Here is a 12649-nt window from a genome sequence, read left to right on the forward strand (position 1 = left end):
CCAGGAGTAACCCCTGAGCGCCGCTGGGTGTGGCCCAAAAACAAAAACAAAAACAAACAAACAAAAGAGTATAAAAGTGTGCACTGTAGGGGCCAGAGCAGTGGCACAAGTGGTAAGGCCTTTGTCTTGTATGCACTAACCTAGGACGGACCACGATTCGATCCCCTGGCGTCCCATACGGTTCCCAAGCCAGGAGCGATTTCTGAGCACATAGCCAGCAGTAACCCCTGAGTGTCACTGGGTGTGGCCCAAAAAGCAAAAAAAAAAAAAAAAAAAAAAAACCAAAGTGTGCACTGTACATGTGTCATAGATGTGTGTTTGGGTGTGTTAGAACAGGTGTGGGTGTGCTTTCATAAACATTGTCAGAACACAAAAATATCACGGGTGTTTGCACATGTCCTTGTGTTAGAACACTCAACACATCGTGAGTGTTTCCACCTGCACATTTGTGTGTTCGAACACACTATGGCCTCGTTGGCCTGACTCCCACATGGTTTTGTGAAGATCAAGCTGGAATCAAGTTTATTTAATTGTCACAAAACATGGAGCAGCTCCACAAAGTTAACTTCACGTCTGATTGGACATTTGTTTCTTTCTATATGTATAGCCTGTCGGAGAAAAGCTTCTTTGTGTGAATCAGAATGTGATTTTCACACACACAAAAGAAACAAATGGGCGTGTTTGTACATACATGTCTCTGTGATAGAATATATATCACACACGATCAGCGTGATTGCACGTGTGTCTGTGTGTTCAAACACATGTGTGCAAGTGTGCCGTGGGTATGCCCAGGCGCCTGCAGGCCCGCAGCTCCAGTAGCATGAAGGTCTCCGAGCTGGGAGGACAGGTGCCGCAGCTTGCTAGGCTGTGTCCTCGGCACGCCGGGTCTAGGGCCAGGCCAGTAGAAGGGCTCAGGAAGGCAGTTAGGACCGTCTGAGAGGCCGCCCCTTCCCGTGCCCCCACCCTCCCACCCCCGTGAGCTGGGTAGAGAGCAGGCTCAAGAGCCAGTGCACACCTGCACCCCAACCCCGCCTCCCCTGCCACCTCCCTTCCCTAGTGCAGACACCTGGGAGCGGGCTTTCTGCCGCCCTTGTGCCCCACTTCCTTCTCTTTGCCGGGCACTTCCTTTTCTGCTTGGGAGCTGGCCGTGATGCTGGCCGGAACCTCTGGGGACACAGCCCTCCCCGCCCCTCACACCCTCTCCTGCTCCTCACCATTCAGCTGCTGTCTCGACTCCTGCCTGCTCCGTCCCGTGCTCCCCAGCTAACGAGGGTCCTCCTCTTCCGCGTACTAACCTGTCTCTCTTTCCTTGTAGCTAGAGCACATTCAGAAACACACATGGTATATGTAAGTAGCTCTTCCTCCCACTAATCACTTGCTTTGCCTGCGACTGTGGCCGAGGGCCTGCTAGGGAAGGCGGGAGGAAGCCAGCTCTCAGGCCAATGGTCTGCAGGGCGCAGGCAGGACATAGATGTGCGGGCTGGGTGCAGAGACAGTAGCAGGCTCTGGGGCCCCGACACCCCTGGCTCAGCTGCCTGGTGACGAGGGAACCTGTTGCCCACAGAGGGGGCAAGAATGAGCCGGAGCCAGAGCAGCCCGCCCCGCGCAAGGTGCAGATCCGCTCACTGCCCAGCCTGGAGGACATTGACCCCGATGTGCTGGACAGCATGCACTCACTCGGCTGCTTCCGCGACCGTAACAAGCTGCTGCAGGACCTGCTGTCCGAGGAGTGCGTGTGGGCGGAGCAGGCCAGGAGGGCGGTCCCCACAGCCCCTCTCCCAGAAGTAACACTCTGGTCCTCCCTGGCCCCCACAGAGAGAATCAGGAGAAGATGATCTACTTTCTCCTTCTGGACCGGAAGGAAAGGTATCCCAGCCATGAGGATGAGGACCTGCCCCCCAGGAATGAAACCGGTAAGGTTCCCCTGGGGACCTGCCCAGCCCCCCAGCCCCCTCCCAGCCTTAGGGCCTCACCCAGAACCGAACCTCCCTCTGTGCACAGACCCACCCCGGAAGCGTGTGGACTCACCGATGCTAAACCGTCATGGCAAGCGGAGGCCTGAACGGAAGTCCATGGAGGTGCTGAGTGTGACTGATGGCGGCTCCCCGGTGCCTGCACGCCGTGCCATTGAGATGGCCCAGCACGGCCAGAGGTGCGTGCACACCAGACCTGCACTGAGCAGCAAACTGCTGGCATGGTCCTCTGCTTCCTCGGGCAGCCTCGCACCTACGCAGCCCACCTCTACTCCCTGAGCACAGCACTCAGGCTGCATGGATCATGGCTGCCGGGCTAGGCCTGGCTGTACTGGATCGATGGGGATGAACTCATGGGCTGCTTTGTTGCTTTGGGGACGTCTTGTGTGGCTTAGACCATCCTGGCACACACACAGCAGGCTGGCCTGTTCTGGGCTCACCGGGTGTTGGGGCCTGGCTCAGCTGGGATTGGGATGCACACAGTGCCTGGATCGAGCTCACAAGTGGGTCTTGCCAGTCTAGATGTGTTGCTCTGCAGGTCGGGCTGATCTGGGCTAGACTGAGCTGGGTGGACTGGGCTGGGCTGGTTAGGCCGCACTGGGAGGGGCTGAGCTGGTTGGGCTGACTAAACTGGACTGGAGTGGCCTGAGCTGGGCTGAGCTGGGTTGGGCTGAGCTGGGCTTGGGTAGACTGCTCTGGGATGGGCTGAGCTGGTTGGGTTGAGCTGGACTGGGCTGGGCTGGGCTGAGCTGGACTGGGCTGAGCTGGGCACTGGGCTGGCCTGAGTCAGACTGGTTGGCCTGAGCTGGGCTAGACTGAACTGGGCTGGGCTGAGCTAAACTGGCCTGAGCTGGAACTAGCTGGGCTGAGCTGGGCTGAGCTGGGCAGGGTTGTTCTGGGTTGGGCTGATCTGGATTGGGCTGGACTGGGCTGGGTGGGACTGGTGGGATCTGGCCATGTTCAGAACCTTCCGCACTGCAGACTTGTTCATTTGGTGTCAGTCCACCAGGTGGTGCTGGGGAGAGTTTGGGGTACAGACAAGGGACTCAAGAGAACTGAGCAGTTGTGCTGCGCCACCCTCAGGCGCCCAGAGGCGGAGGGTCCTCTAGGTCTGCAGGGCTGATTGCACCCTCAGGGCTGGAGCTGATGGACTTGCTTAGGGGACTCAGTTGTGTGCCAGCCCTGGATGGGGTTATGGGTAGGAAAGCCCCGAGCCATCCCTGGTCAGCCCTGCGGTCTTGGCCCGGCCAGTCTTCTTGCGTACTTTCAGGGAGCTACAGGGTCATGGCCTCCAGGACCCTCTCAGGCCTCCTCAGCTTCCAGTCTGGGGTCCTTTCTGGATGCTTGACCCTGTGTGTGGGGGTGCTCTGCATGGGGGGGGCAGGAGGAGCCCCCCTGCACTCAGCCCTGGCTGCTTCCTCTCTTGCTTGCTAGGGTGAACCTTCCTTGTGGCCCCCTGCCTGATCCGCCCTCTCCCTGCCAGTGCTGCCCACCCAAGACTGTGCGGGCAGGGTCGTGTGTGAATGGGGTGCCGTCCTGATACCCCCAAAGGCCTTTAGTCCCAGGCCATCCCCGTCAACCGCAGCTTCCCCATGTGGGTCAGTCACTCAGGCAGGCAGTGACCCCTGGCCCCCAGCCTGATGGGCCTTTTGCCCAGGGCCCCTGGCTGTGCTTCCTGCTCACCTGCCCCCTATGTGCGACTGGGCAGTAACTCTCTCTTCTCGCTTTGTTCCCGCTGTAGTAAGACATTGTTCAGTAAAAGCCTGGATATCGCTGAAGCCCACCCCCAATTCAGCAAAGACGACAGGTACACGCAGCTCCCCTGCCCCCATGTCCAGGGCGGGCCTGGCTCTTGCCCTCTCCAGCTCTGGCCAGGGCTCCCCAGCCCGGTTCCAGGGAAGCCTGTGGCTCAGGAGTGGGTTTTGGGGCTGAAGCCATTCTGTGCCCGGAGCCATGTGGCCCACCCTGACAGGCGGGGGGTGCCCTCAGGCTCCTGGGCCATGCCAGGCCCTGCGCAGGGTGGATGCTGCACTCTTGGAGCTGGCTGTGTCTCTGGGGTGCCCACCTGGGTCCTACACAGGGCTTGGCCCTCCTGCCTGGTCTCACCCCCATATGGCTGCTGTTCTGGGCTGCCGTCCTGTACTGCAGCCATTGCTCCATCTCTGGGCACCTACAGAGAGGCTGAGGTGCACCCCAACCCATTTTCTGTCTGGTCCCGGTGACCAGGGACAGCAGGATCTGCTCTAGCCTGGAGGCCTGGAGGTCATGGTGGCCCTGCTGGGGCTCAGCCCACGGTGCAGGCAGGGCTGCGCGGAGTAGGGCCTATGCCCGCTGGGCAGTGCTGGGACACAGGAAGTTCCAGAGGTCCCATGCTGTGCCCTTGCCCTGCAGAGTAGCTGTGTCTCTGGTGTGGTCGCACCTGCTTCCCAGGGCTTTGCGCCAGCCTGTGTGTGGCTGATGTTCTCCTGGGATTGCTGCTGGGCTACCTGGGCCCCGGGGAACAGGATGGAAGCTTCTAGAAGCTCGTTGCTCAGGGCCCAGTAGCATCTTGCACTCTAGGGTGACGCAGGAGGGAGCACACACCGAGGAGGGCTGAACCCTGGGCCCTTGGACTCAGGGCACCCACAGCGGGCATGGGGTCTCGAAGAGGCCCAAGGGCTGTCCCCAGCCTACAGGTCCCGTCGGTGCCAGAGGCAGCGTGGGGGCTCTGGGCCTAGAGCTCAGCCTGAAGCCCCCACCTACTGAGCCGCCCGTGCTGTGCCCACAGGTCCAGATCCATCAGTGGCGCCTCCTCAGGCCTCTCCACCAGCCCCCTGACCAGCCCTCGGGTGAGTGGACCGCGTGGTATGGGCCAGATTCCCGGGAGGGACCCTGTGGGCCGTGACTGCTCTCGCTAACTGCACGTTCTCTGTCCTGTTGTGTCCCCGTGTCCTGTGTCCTGTGTCCCATGTCCTGTGCTCTCCCCTGGCCTGGCCCCGCACGCTGCTCCGGGCCTTGGGCCTGCATGGGGAGCATATGCTCGGCTCCCATCCCCCTGCACCCCGCAGCCCATCAGGAAGTTTGTCCTGCCGCCCCTGCCCCCGGGGCCCCGCCTTGTGGGCTGCCCCCCAGCCGCCTCTGTGGAGCTGGAAGCCGGTCGGAGCCCCGCTAGGCCAGGACGCATCCTCCCTCCCCAGGCTGCCCCGCGGCCCGGCCCCAAGCCCCAGACCCTGCCGCCATCGCCCCCTGCCAAGCTCCAGCTTGGCCCCGCTGGCTCCCAACCCCAGCCCCCAGTGCCGGGCTACATGGGCCCCCAGCTGGCCAGGCTCTTCCCCAGGGGCTCTGGAGCCGACACCAGCTCTGTCCCCATCATGCAGGTGACCCCTCACCCCTCTCCGAGGGGCAGTCCCCTCCCCACCCCCAAGGGGACACCGGTACACACGCCCAAGGACAGCCCAGCGGGCACGCCCACTCCCACACCCCCGTCCAGCCCCAGCGTCGGGGGCGTGCCCTGGAGGACACGCCTCAACTCCATCAAGAACAGCTTCCTGGGGTCCCCTCGTTTCCACCGCAGGAAACTGCAAGGTGGGTGCAGGGCAGGGCGAGGGTGTGCTCCGGGGAGGCACCCCGGAGTGGGTGGCGCAGGCCAGCACCGCACTCAGACCTTTTGTCCCATCCCTGTCCCCCCTGCGCAGTGCCCACGCCAGAGGAGATGTCCAACCTGACGCCGGAGTCATCCCCCGAGTAAGTGCACCCGGGGTGGGCACACCCTCACAGAGCTGCCCCTGGGGGCCAGGCTGGTTCCTGCCAGGGTGCAGGGCAGGAGGTTGAAGGGGCACACAAGCTGGGATTGAGGGATTGAGCCCTGGGTTCTTAGGAGCAAAGTGCCACTCTGGCCTGGAGCCTAGTGGTGTGCCGGTGGCCTGGGGAGGCCCAAATTGGGCTGTGGCGGTTACAGTGGCAGGGAGTGACCGAGAGTGGCAGGCGGCCATTCTCCTTTAGGTTCCGCACCCCTTTGGTGGTCTTGTGCCCTCCTGGGGTCGGGGGATAGCGGAAGCATCACGGGCCCTGGAGGTGTCCTGACCTGGCTTCTGGGAGCCAGGCTGGAGTGAATGGGTGGGTGTCACTCTGTGGCCCCGCCGACTGGTCATGGGGGCATTTGGGTCCTCCCCGCCTGCTCCACTATGAAGGAGCTAGAGCCAGACATCCTGTCCTGAGAACCAGGCTCAGCCGTGGCCCCCCCTGCCCCAGGCAAACCCCCAGAGCCCGTGAGATCAGGCCTTCTGGCAGTGGAGAGGACACTGGAGGACACCCTGTTGGCAGCCCAGCCTGTCAGCAGGGGCTTGAGTTTGCCCATGTCTCCTCCTACTCTGGCTGACCCACGGGGTGGGGGGACATGGGCTGTGGGAAGGACAGCTCAGCAGACTGTTCTGTCCTGGGGTCACGGGTCAGCACTGTTCGTCAGTTTGCCCCAAGGACCAGGAATCAGTGCTGTGGGCTAGTTTGTCCTAGGAGTCAGAGGTCAGCTCCGTGGTATTCCAGGGACAGGGGTCAACATGGTGGTATCCAAGGAGTCAGAGGTCATCACTATGGGTGTCCCAGGGCCAGGGGTCGCACTGTGTTCGCCATGTCCCCTGGGAGCCGGAATAGGGGTCCAGAGCTGCACGTGGGGTTTGAGGCCTGGAGAGCAGCTGGTCTGAAGTACAGAGGCTGCAGGCTAGCGTTCTTCCCAGCGCTCAGGGGTCTGAGTGCCCTGTTCTGCTGTAGGGACACTGGGCAAGGCAGCCTCATTTTGGTGTCACTGTGCGGCACAGGGTGCAACCTCAGGCCAACACATGGGCCCACAGTGTGCCCTAGCCTCCCCACATGCCTTCACCCACCCAACGGGCACCGCTCCAGGGTAAGGGCGGCCAAGATGGTGGAGAGGAGGTCAGGGGTCAGAGGTCAGGGTCTCGTTGGGGGTGAAGGCCTACAGGGAGCACAGTGTGTCCTGACACTTTCCCCCCACCCCCACCCCCATCCTCTAGGCTGGCCAAAAAGTCATGGTTCGGGAACTTCATCAGCCTGGAGAAGGAGGAGCAGATTTTCGTGGTCATCAAAGACAAGCCGCTGAGCTCTATCAAGGCGGACATCGTCCACGCCTTCCTGTCGGTGAGGCTCAGGCCCTGCAGCCGCCCACCCACCCTCTTCGGGCTCACAACCACGGCACTCACTGTCACTGGTCCAGCCCTGACCCCAGGCCCCGACTGGGAGGGACAAAGGCCAGCTGGGGGGTCTCCCCTGTGAAGCACTGAGGCACCTTGGCCCCATCAGTCCTCAGCCACCGCCGAATCCTGCTCCCCACATAGCACCGCTCTATTGTCCCCTTCCCTCCCCTTCCCTCTCCTCCCCTCCCCTCCCACGTTTTCCCCGACATGCGAACACACCCCACTGCTGGCAGCCACGGGCACCACTGGGTGATTCGGGCGAGCATAGGTGCAGGGGTCTCAGGTGTCCCTTCCACCCTCGCAGATTCCCAGCCTGGGCCACAGCGTCATCTCGCAGACCAGCTTCCGGGCCGAATACAAGGCGAGCGGGGGCCCAGCCGTGTTCCAGAAGCCTGTCCGGTTCCAGGTGGACATCACGTACACCGAGGGTGGCGAGGCGCAGAAGGAGAACGGCATCTACTCGGTCACCTTCACGCTGCTCTCAGGTGAGACGCCACTCCCAGGGCTGCCCGCCAGTCGGCCCGCCCGCCCACCACAGACGCTCCAAGTGTCGCCTCCTGTCTGTCCCCCGCAGGCCCAAGCCGCCGCTTCAAGAGGGTCGTGGAGACTATCCAGACGCAGCTGCTGAGTGCGCACGCCCCGCCTGCTGCCCCGCACATGCCAGGTGAGACCCGTGCGGAGCCAGGCCCACACCCAGGCATGCAGGCCCAGCACTGCGCACTGAAAGGTGCCTCTTGTCCACTGTAGAACCCCCCCCGCCAGCGCCAGGACTAAGCTGGGGCGCTGGGCTTAAGGGCCAGAAGGTGGCCACCAGCTACGAGAGTAGCCTCTGACGCTGGCAGGTAAGGTGTCCGGCCCTGCCACCGGGGCAGGGAGGGGGTGCGGGCAGGGCCACCGGGGAGTGCCAGGCTGGCCCATGGGGCCGCCTACCCCCCTGTCCCGCCACACGTCCTGGGGCCAGTGCCCGGACGAGGCGAGTGGACATAGGCAGCGAGAGCAGGTCCAGGGCAGCAGCGACCATGGCCTTCCCCGTGGCTAACGCCCTGTCCCCACAGGGCAGCCCAGGGGGCGCAGAAGGTGCGGGCGAGCGTGTGCCGGCTCTGTCCAGGCTGGAGGCCAGTGCTGGCCCCACCTCCTCGGGGTCTCCGTCTGTGCTTCCATGATGGGGGGCTGGAGGCCTAGCAGCCACCAGCCCCTTCTACCATCCTCATTTCATTGTCTGTGTCTGCCCTGCTCACCTCTGCCTGGTCACCCACGGGTGTGATCAGGCTGGAAATGCCTTTAGTATACGCAGGCCCTCAACCCCAGGTGACTCCTGCAAGGCTAGAGGACAGCACATGCAGGCCCTGGTCCATCGGCCAGTAAGGTCCAGCTGTGAGCAAGTGGCTGTCCTCCCCAGGGCCGTGACACCCCTGGCCCACAGCCCTGCTCACCCGTCCCCGTCTGGGCCCGTGGTCCCTGGCTCACTCTGGAGCTTCTTCTGCCTCTAGGGAGGCTACAAAGGGCCAATACTGAGCCCAGCAGAGGGTGAACCAAGCCGGGAAAGAGGAGCAGTGTCCATGAGGGCCGGTCGGCCAGTATGGCCGGAGGAGGGTATGGGGCCACCACGCAGCACAGTTATTCCGGAAGCTCAGAGCCCAGCGGAACTGTGGCCGGGGAGTCTCAACAGACCCCGAGGCCTGGGGCCCGAGAAGTGGGCAGAACAAGAGGGCAGAGCCTGTGCTGAGCACGGCCCGCCCCTGCCTAGGTGTCCCCAGTTCAGTGCTGCACGGCGCTCACCTTCCTCCTGGGTGGGGCCTGTAGGCCTGGCCCTGCCATCCTTTCCTGGACGTGGCCTCCAGGGCCCCGCCCCCAGGCATGCCCTCTGTGGAGCCGCCCCCCAGGCTCTGCCCCGTTGGCCAGGGGGCATTCCTGGTTCTCCTTCATCGACTCCCAGCCCCGTCCTCCCCAGCCTCACTGCAGGCTCGGCCCTCCCAGCTGAACTCCACCGACTACCCAGCTGTGCGATCATGCCCTGCCATAGCAGGCCCCGCCCTCCCACTCAGCTCTGCCGCCCACTCCCGCGCTTCGCTTCCCATCAAATCCCGGAGCAGCAGCGTAGCGTGGCGGTGGCGCATTTGCCTTTGCCTTGCGCGCGGCTGGCCGGGGGTCCCATATGGTCCCCCGAGCCTGGAGCCATAGCCCGGAGGAACCCCCGAGCGTCACGGGTGTGGCCCAAAAGGCCAACAGAAAGATCTGCCTACTCCAGGCCCCGCCCTCTCCACCGAGCCCCGCCCACTCGGCTCTTCCACAACAGGCCCCGCCCACCAAGGCTCCTCTCGCTACTGAGCCCGCCCACTCCCCCCCCCCGCTCGCACCATCGGGCCACGCCCACTCCAGGCCGCGCCCACTCGATTCGTTCGCAACTAGCCCCGCCCACCGAGGCCCCGCCCCTCTAGCCCCGCCCACCCTCCCGGTTTTTCCCCCTAAGCCCCGCCCGCCTCAGGCTCCACCCTCTCCGTGCTTCCCTATCCATCAGGCCCCGCCCTCTCCCGCGCCCCGCCCACCCGGCTCTTGCCCAGCCTGAGCCTGGGCGGCTCCAGGCCCCGCCCACTCCGGGCTCCTCCCTCGGCCCCGCCTCCCTGCCAGGCCCCGCCCCTCGGCCCGGCCGAGTAGGGACGGCTTTCACAGCGTCCCTCCTCCCTCCTCCCTCCTCCCCTCCTCTCTCCCTCCGGCTCCAGACTCCACTAACTGTATGGAAATGATGACGGGGCGGCTTTCCAAATGTGGTAAGAACCCCCCCGCTCGCCGCCCGCCCGGCCACTGCGCAGGCGGCTCCCGCCAGGCCAGGCCAGGCCTTCTCCCACCCCGCCCTGCTGAACACACCCCCTCGACACCCCGCACGACCCACCGCCGAAGCGGCCGCCTTCGCTCACAGCAGGCCCAGGGCAGGGGCAGGGCCTGTGACAGGGGCCCAGTGGCCTGGTCAGGGTGGAGCATCTTGGGGCCAGCAGCTGGCGCAGGCCCCTCAGTGCAGGGAGGTAGGGAGCACTGGCCCGCGGGGCAGTCGCCAGCTGCCTTTGCCTGCCCCCAGGCCGCGTCCCCTCGGGGCAGTCGCCAGCTGCCTTTGCCTGCCCCCAGGCCGCGTCCCCTCCGAGGCCCACTCTGCCTGCCCGCCCCTCCCCGGCCTGCCTTCCACCCATGCTGTGCCATCGCCCATCTGTCTGTCTGCCTGCTGACGTCCCCATGCCCTAGACCCTGGCGCCCGGGGAAGGGGCCACAGGCCTCCTGGGAGGAGGAACACAGGAACGCGGGCATCGTGGCGGGGCTCGTGGCCCCAGCACCAGCCCGGTCCCACGGACTCTCTCCCGCCGCCGCTGGCCAGCGGCCGGCGCAGCGTGGTGGTGGGACTCGGGCAGGCCTTCGAGGCCGGGGCCTAGGGATGAGGCGGCCCGCCGGCCTCCCGCTCGCCTCCCGGGTCTTCTCGCTCGAGGTCAAGGCCCTTGTGTTCATTGGCTTGTTTGTTCTTTCTCTTCCCCTCCCCTCCTCCCTCTCCCTCTCTCCCCTCCTTTCCTTTCTTCATTTCTCTTGTCTTCTGTTCTGTGTACCTAGGCAGCCCACTGGGTAACTTCTTTGACGTAATCAAACAACTTTTTTCAGACGAGAAGAACGGGCAGGCGGCCCAGGCCCCCAGCACCCCCACCAAGCGCAGTGCCCCCAGCCAGCTCGGGGACTCCGCGGCCGCCGGCCCCGGAGGGGACGCCGAGTACCCAGCGGGCACGGACACGGCTAGGACGGGGCCGCCCGCCGCCCGCCGCGAGCAGCCTTAGCTGCGTAGCCCCCGCCGCCGCCCTGCGTGGACTGGGCCGCGCGGACGGACGGACGGACGGACGTCAAGCCAGGGCCAAGGACGGGGGCCGCGCTTTCGCTCGCTGTCTGTCTCTGCCTGTGTCTGACGAACTCACTGTTTCCGCTCTGATACCAGGAATGGTCCCGAAAAGCTAACATGCCACTCCGCGAGGCCGGACACCAGCTGACCGAAGGGAGGCAGCTGCCGGGGACCTCCGCTGCTGCAGCCCGTGGGCGGCGAGGCCGGCCTGCCCGCCTGCGTCCGGCTGCCAGTGGGCAGCTCGCCCAGTCTCTGCGCATGGCCACAGGGAGCTCCCGGCTGGACGGGATGCCTGTTCGCTCCAGGCAGCCCAGCGGACTCCAGAGCTTGCCGCCCGGGGCAGGGACGTGGCCGCGGACCACCGGAGGCCACCTCCACAGCGCCCGCACCCCTCGCCGCTGCACCCCAAGTCCGCCCCCGCCACCCCTGCTGGCATCTTGGCGCCCACGCTGGGCTCCCGTGGAGACAGAACCGAGCTAAGATCAGTGTTATTTATTTGCTCTTTTAACTTATTGAGGGTCTTCACTTCTCTGTTCAGGGAAGGGCGCGCCACGCACTGTCCCTCTTCTGTCCGTCCGTCCGTCCATCCGTCCGTCCCAGGCCGGGCAGGGTCTGGGGCCGAGGGCCGCCACCTGGACAGAGCCGCTGGGGGCCACGGGTGGGTGCAGCGCCGGGAAGCTACTGTAAACTTTAAAGAATTCCTGCAAGATATTTTTATAAACTTTTTTTTCTTGGTTGTTTTTGGAACGGGTGGGGGAGTGGCGAGGGAGGGCGACTTGTGTTTCCGTTTCTTGCTCTTGGTTCTTTCTACACACACAGATATAAATAGATCTCTATATTCAGAGCCCGCAGGGACAGCCCCTGTCCCGGCCCCTGTCCGGGCCTGGGGCCGCCAGCCCACCGCAGGGGCAGGATGAAGGCCCAGGTGGCCCCAGCCACATGCAGGCCACAAGCCCATGGCAGCATCGCGGGTTTTTTTTTTTAATGAAAATGAAAAAAGAAAAAAAAAAAACAAAACCAAAACAAAACAAAACCAACAAAAGGCAGAAAACAACAGCAGCAAGACCAGGACAGAGAGTGATCCGCTGCCGCCGCCGGCCCACCGCATGCCTCTCTGAGCCGGGCCAGGCTGGGCGCTGATAGACCGTCACGCTTGGGTCCTGCGACCTCGGACACGCCACCCCAACCCGGACAGGACGGACAGACGGGCGGGCGCGGGCAGGGGCCCCACAGCAATACCTCTCGTTAGCGCCCCACGTCCGCCCTCCGGACACTCGCTGCCCCTGTACCCTTCCCGTGACTGTGAGCAACCTCAGTTCCGGAACAATAAACTCCTTCCGTGAAGCCACTGGCGCTCCTCTTGGGCTGGGGGCGGGAGGGGCGGGGGGCAAGTGCCCGGCCAAGGCAGTTTCTACAGGGCTGTTGACTCGGGGTCTCCCTGGCACGGCCCCTCCCCCGCCCCTGCAGGAAGAGGGGTCTCTGCGCAGTGGAAGTGGGTGCCGGGGTGGGGAGCTCTTTCCCATGGGGATGGGTGGTCCAGCTGCCCCACTGTCTCTGGCAGCCAGGGCTGGGCTCTCTGGCCCACGGCGAGTCTGAACCCGCCTGGGCTTGCGGGTGAGGCG

The 12649-nt window shown here is 64.3% G+C and overlaps 1 protein-coding gene across 8 annotated transcripts in view; it reads left to right on the top strand.

Moving 5' to 3' along the window:
• Positions 1 to 12371, top strand: part of BRSK2 (BR serine/threonine kinase 2) — a 28988-nt gene extending 16617 nt beyond the window's left edge. Inside the window, exons 9-21 of one of the 8 annotated variants that reach the window (XM_049781133.1) lie at positions 1316 to 1347; positions 1565 to 1729; positions 1816 to 1913; positions 2002 to 2152; positions 3715 to 3780; positions 4741 to 4801; positions 5330 to 5537; positions 5648 to 5696; positions 6980 to 7103; positions 7464 to 7644; positions 7734 to 7823; positions 7907 to 8001; positions 11124 to 12371. In XM_049781133.1, coding sequence (XP_049637090.1) covers positions 1316 to 1347; positions 1565 to 1729; positions 1816 to 1913; positions 2002 to 2152; positions 3715 to 3780; positions 4741 to 4801; positions 5330 to 5537; positions 5648 to 5696; positions 6980 to 7103; positions 7464 to 7644; positions 7734 to 7823; positions 7907 to 7992 — 1311 coding nt within the window. In that variant the 3' untranslated portion in view covers positions 7993 to 8001; positions 11124 to 12371. Of the gene's footprint in view, positions 1 to 1315; positions 1348 to 1564; positions 1730 to 1815; positions 1914 to 2001; positions 2153 to 3714; positions 3781 to 4740; positions 4802 to 5329; positions 5538 to 5647; positions 5697 to 6979; positions 7104 to 7463; positions 7645 to 7733; positions 7824 to 7906; positions 8682 to 10750; positions 10980 to 11123 lie in introns of those variants that run through there. The other 7 variants (XM_049781131.1, XM_049781132.1, XM_049781128.1 and 4 more) reach the window with 7 other exon arrangements.
• The last annotated feature ends 278 nt before the right edge of the window (positions 12372 to 12649 follow it).

The sequence above is a fragment of the Suncus etruscus genome, chromosome 9 (genome assembly GCF_024139225.1).
Source record: "Suncus etruscus isolate mSunEtr1 chromosome 9, mSunEtr1.pri.cur, whole genome shotgun sequence".
Taxonomy (NCBI): domain Eukaryota; kingdom Metazoa; phylum Chordata; class Mammalia; order Eulipotyphla; family Soricidae; genus Suncus; species Suncus etruscus.